The 4,700-nt window shown below is 41.6% G+C and overlaps 1 protein-coding gene across 1 annotated transcript in view; it reads right to left on the reverse strand.

Annotated features, from left to right (window-relative positions):
• LOC104963914 (uncharacterized) overlaps positions 1 to 3,754 on the reverse strand; it is a 28,591-nt gene extending 24,837 nt beyond the window's left edge. The window contains exons 1-3 of the mRNA XM_010792599.1: positions 3,664 to 3,754; positions 669 to 777; positions 348 to 528 (exon numbers count right to left, since the gene is read on the reverse strand). Coding sequence (XP_010790901.1) covers positions 348 to 528; positions 669 to 777; positions 3,664 to 3,754 — 381 coding nt within the window. The remainder of the gene's footprint in view (positions 1 to 347; positions 529 to 668; positions 778 to 3,663) is intronic.
• Positions 3,755 to 4,700: the final 946 nt, after the last annotated feature.

Genomic DNA, 4,700 nt, shown 5'->3' on the forward strand with positions numbered 1-4,700 from the left:
GCGTGTCTGAAGCTCGACCAACAGCTAATCACATGAATCTCCCAGCCCGGACACACAAGCACGCGGTTTGATTGGCTAGAGCTTGTACTGGCATATGATTTGATTGGCTGACGCTTCCGTCGAAGCTTGAAAAGTTGAACTTTTCTCAACTTTTGAAGCGAGCAACGGAGGCAAAGCGAAGCGACGGAACCACAATGCAGTTTGGCAAAGCGTGACGTCACCCCATTCAAAGTGAATGGGAAGCAGCGTTGAAGCTTCATAGCACGCCGCCGTGTGGAAGGGCCGTAAGAGTGTGCAAGTTTTGCTACATGCACCCGTACACCTCTGTGTTCATAGATGGCTCTCACCTGTAGCATTGTTTTGAGCCTGAGCAGCTGGTTCTTCAGCGAGCCGCAGTCCTGAGTCACGTGTTCGAGTGTGAGTTCATCCAGCATTGCCATGTAGCCATGCTGCCTGCCTTCAGAGGGGACAGAGCGTGAAGAGATCCTCGAAGCCTTGAGACCGTCATAGTGTTGAACAACATGGGTCCTGCGAAAAAGAGATAAAACCCAGAGGAGAGAGTCAGAGCCAGGCAGAGGGAATACAGAATGATGTTGGCTTTGTGTCTTTGCTTTCTGCATTCTACTTTTGAATTCTCTTCTGGCAACATCCTTCCAGGCCTAACCAACCTGCCATCATTGTAGAAGTTATCTGGTCCACTCCAGCGATGGTGTCTACGCCGCTGCCCTTGCCGACCGGCCCTCTCTGAGCACTCAAAGTGGGACATCCTGTCAGCGTCTATGCAGAAGAATTTGGAGCAAGATAAGACAGAGTAAAGAAACCTGAGAATATCTAAAACAGAGAAGAAGCAAGTGAAGGAGAAAAGAGCATAAACACTTTTTCATCTGAGCTGAAATGTATGAAGCCAGTGTTTGAGATATGGTGAAAAAGTATAGATCCAAAGAATAAAACTTCAATAAAATCACTTCTGTTGCTGCTGTTATTTGTTGAAGTGGATGTTTGTTGTGGAAGATAAGCTGCATTTCTGCAAAGGTTATAATTTATGTTTTTCTCTTTTTCCCAGCCAGTGTTTGTCTTTTACTAGCACTCTAAAGCAAACACAAAAAGCAAGACTGAGAGTCAATGTTTCATATCTTGTGGTAATGAATACTTCTATGTATATTTCAGATACCCTATCATGGGTATTTGCATATAAATCATGATCGGATCTCCCCTCCTTATTCTCTATTCATCTCAACTGTCTCCGACATCAAATGCAAAAAACGCGCTCACACACACAGTGACAGGCCATTACATTTTCAAGGAGGTAAAAGGACACAGTATTTGGCAACACTCAATAGCACACAGCTGTGAAATGAACCATGACCGCCACAAAATTGACAACTAACAGAGCGAGACTCTCAGGAAATCAAAAGGATCGTTGAATATCTATGTTCCAGATAGAAAGGGGAGAAAGAGAGATAGACAAAAGAGAGATAAAGAATTACTGGGCAGATTGAAAGACACCAATCCAAGGAATTCAGCAGTGGCATTTGATTTACTTTACCCTGAGTGTCACCACATAGCACAGGAGCAGACTTCAGCCTGAATCTGAACTATTACATTCCAGGAAACTTCAGCGCTTCCAGTAACTTCTTTTCAGCTCAGAAAAAGTCATTCAAAAGGAATATATTCCAACTTGGGGGTGAGAAATCCACAAAGGCAGAGAAACTCAGACGGGGAGTGGAGAGAAATGTCTCCTTGTCCAGTCAGCTGGTGAGCAGTTAAAGGGCCAGTGAGAGAAAGTCTACCCAGATCCCACTCTGTCTGCTTCTGTCTTTGTTGACAGGCTTGTTTTTCTGGGAACTCCCTAGGAACTGCAGCTGGGGAGAAATGACTGTGGTGGTGGTGGTGGTGGTGGGGGAGCAGCTGAGGTAATTGTTTTGTGTCCACGAAATAAATTCACTAGCTATAGCAGGAAAGAGAGAGAAGCTGGGGCCTCTCTCTTCTGTCACGGGACCCGGTAACTGGATGAAATTAATACATGAGGCCCCTTCTACCCATCCCTTTTTGTCTTCTTCTCCACTTCCTGGTCTGTGGCAGAGTCAGGGTGTCTTTGGGAGGGAGGGAACACCATTTCCTATCCCGTGTCTCAAGGCCTGCCCTGTGGGCTGGGTCTAACTGGACTCTTCAGCTTCTCTTGCTTTCACTCTGACGCTTTAGCACTAGCCATGACACACTGCGCTATAAATATGGTCGCTTCCGAAAAAGGAGTAGGAAGGGACAACACGCCGATTCACATTCCTCTGGAGTGAACATTCTCCTCTCCCTCTCCCTCCCTCTCTCTGTCGGTTTGCTTCTCTCAAAATCAAATCATTGTTTACAGACTGAAGATGACATCAGGGGTGTAAAGATGCCTCAGTGATGTATTTGCAGTTGACTGTTTATTAGGCACACCTAGCTAAAACTAATGCAGTCTAATACAACAGGCCTGCAATAAATTTGTACCATCTGCAAGGTTGTAATGTTCCCTTTTTGTCAAAGCTGTTTTAGAGAGGTGTTCATCTAATGTTATGATCATTTTGGAGGATGTAGTTTATATCAATGACATTACTTAATATCATAAAAGCTGATAAATAACTTCATAAAAGTTAGAATTTACTGCAGAGCATTTGCGTTGGGCAGCATTGCTAGGGGTGCCTGACACCTAACTATTGTACATTAGCATGGGTGCGTTTGCCCATCCATATATTTCAATGTGCCTTATTCATTGGCCATGAATGGTAATGTAACAGGGCTAGATTCAGGAGTGAAGGGGGAAAATTCCCTTCCTAGAATTCATCATGTTTGATTATAGGTGAGGTCAAAATGTACTTTTCATGTAAGTGACCCACACTACCCACTGAATCCATAATAACGTTGTCAACACTATTATTATGTGGTAATATGATGACCTGATCACCTTTAACACCCACAAAGAAGTTATCTTACTGTTTCCCAATGAGGTTGGCCATTGATTAAATCCACAAAGAGAAAATGAGTCACAGAGAAAGCACTGAAGACAGAAATAGATATCATATCAAGATGGTAGCGGGGGGTGTTAAGCTATTAAACTAATCATGCTAACACCAGACTGCTGTTTTCAAGGCGATCAAATGTAGCCTCTGACCTTCTGAGCCCATGTATGCAATGTGGATGTGCTGTAACCATACGCAACTGTGTGTGCATCTGTTCCTGTAAACAAAGGCAGCATGATACTGCTCCAAGTCAGCTGCCTACCTGTCATTCAGAGCTAGTTGTGAACAATGTTGGAGTTGTAATTAAATAACTCTTCAGCAAACAAATATTAGCAGTAACAGCACATAATAGACAATAAGGTGTCCATTAAAAGATGCTAATGGTTGTTGCAGAGACAATTCTTCACCCAAGGCAAAATGGGATTTATTCAATTCTAGACATTTTATGCCATAAAAGGATAATGCTGGAAATAGAATGCTCAGGCCTTGGTTCATGCATTAATTTACAATTATGATCAGAGCACTAACGCTGGAGGAGTCCGAAGAATAATGGATGACTTCCAGCCAATGATACTAAAGCATTTCTCATGGCCAAAGAATAACCTCGCAAATTTAAATCCTGTTAAAGATAAATACAATTTGTGTGTGTGGGTTTTTGTGTGCTGACCGTGCAAGCCTTCCTCTGGGAGGTCCACATCCAGCATGAGGTCATCCTCATCCAGCTCTCCTGATGCCGGAGGGTCCAGGTTGTTAAGCATATCCTGAGAAATCACAGGCAAAAATCATTTCGTTGTAAGGCATTAGATAACATTATGGGTACATTTTAGGCACACTGTGAGTGCATTGTATAATTTTTCCTCTGTGTTTTTGAAAAATGTGTTTATGTTCGGGAAGCCTAACTGATGGGGGATAAATATATATATAGACAACAGGGGCCAGATACAATGAAGTCAAAAACACACAATGCACTAAAGGACAAATATACAGACGCAGTTTGTATTTTTGGGTCACACAGCATTTTGAAACATTTAAATCATTCCTAATCCTTCAATTAGCAAGACATGAATGTTTGCATGAATCAGGATCCTTTTGTCCTTGGTCTGGCATTAGCAATTCTTTCAAAGCAGCTTTTAGTTGCTACAAACCCATATTTTATTATGAGATATAAAAACCATAACTTTTTAGCACACAACAGGATTAATTGATGCTGTGACATAAAGTCCTTCTTTAACGGGGAATGCAGGTTGTTTTGTAGATACAGAGAAACTGGACTCAAGGGCAGGAACACATCTATGTGTAATGTATTAACCTGTTAAACCCTGAGCCTGTTTTTCAGGTTTCAGGCTCGAAAATGACATTCCCAGAACAAATGACCATATCTTCCCTTCTAAAAGGGTTAAATTAATAATCTTTTTTCTCAAAGTAATGATAAACCTGTCAGTTGGATGTAGAAAAGTCAGATTCAATATAGATGTTTTTTATTTTAAAGAAAATTCAGATTGAACATGGTAAAAAACTGTAAATTATAGTGTCCGTCCAAAACATATTTTGTACTTATAGTGAAAACTAACCTTGGATGATGGGTTACTAGACTAAAAGCTTTAGGAATCCAAAGTACAACATATAATAAGTACCCTGTATCAAGATTGATGCAAAACAAGTGATATTTGACATTTTTAGACAGATTTAGCAAAAAAGGCACAC

Source organism: Notothenia coriiceps, unplaced genomic scaffold (genome assembly GCF_000735185.1).
Source record: "Notothenia coriiceps isolate Sejong01 unplaced genomic scaffold, NC01 NC01_scaffold00036512, whole genome shotgun sequence".
NCBI classification, from domain to species: Eukaryota; Metazoa; Chordata; class Actinopteri; order Perciformes; family Nototheniidae; genus Notothenia; species Notothenia coriiceps.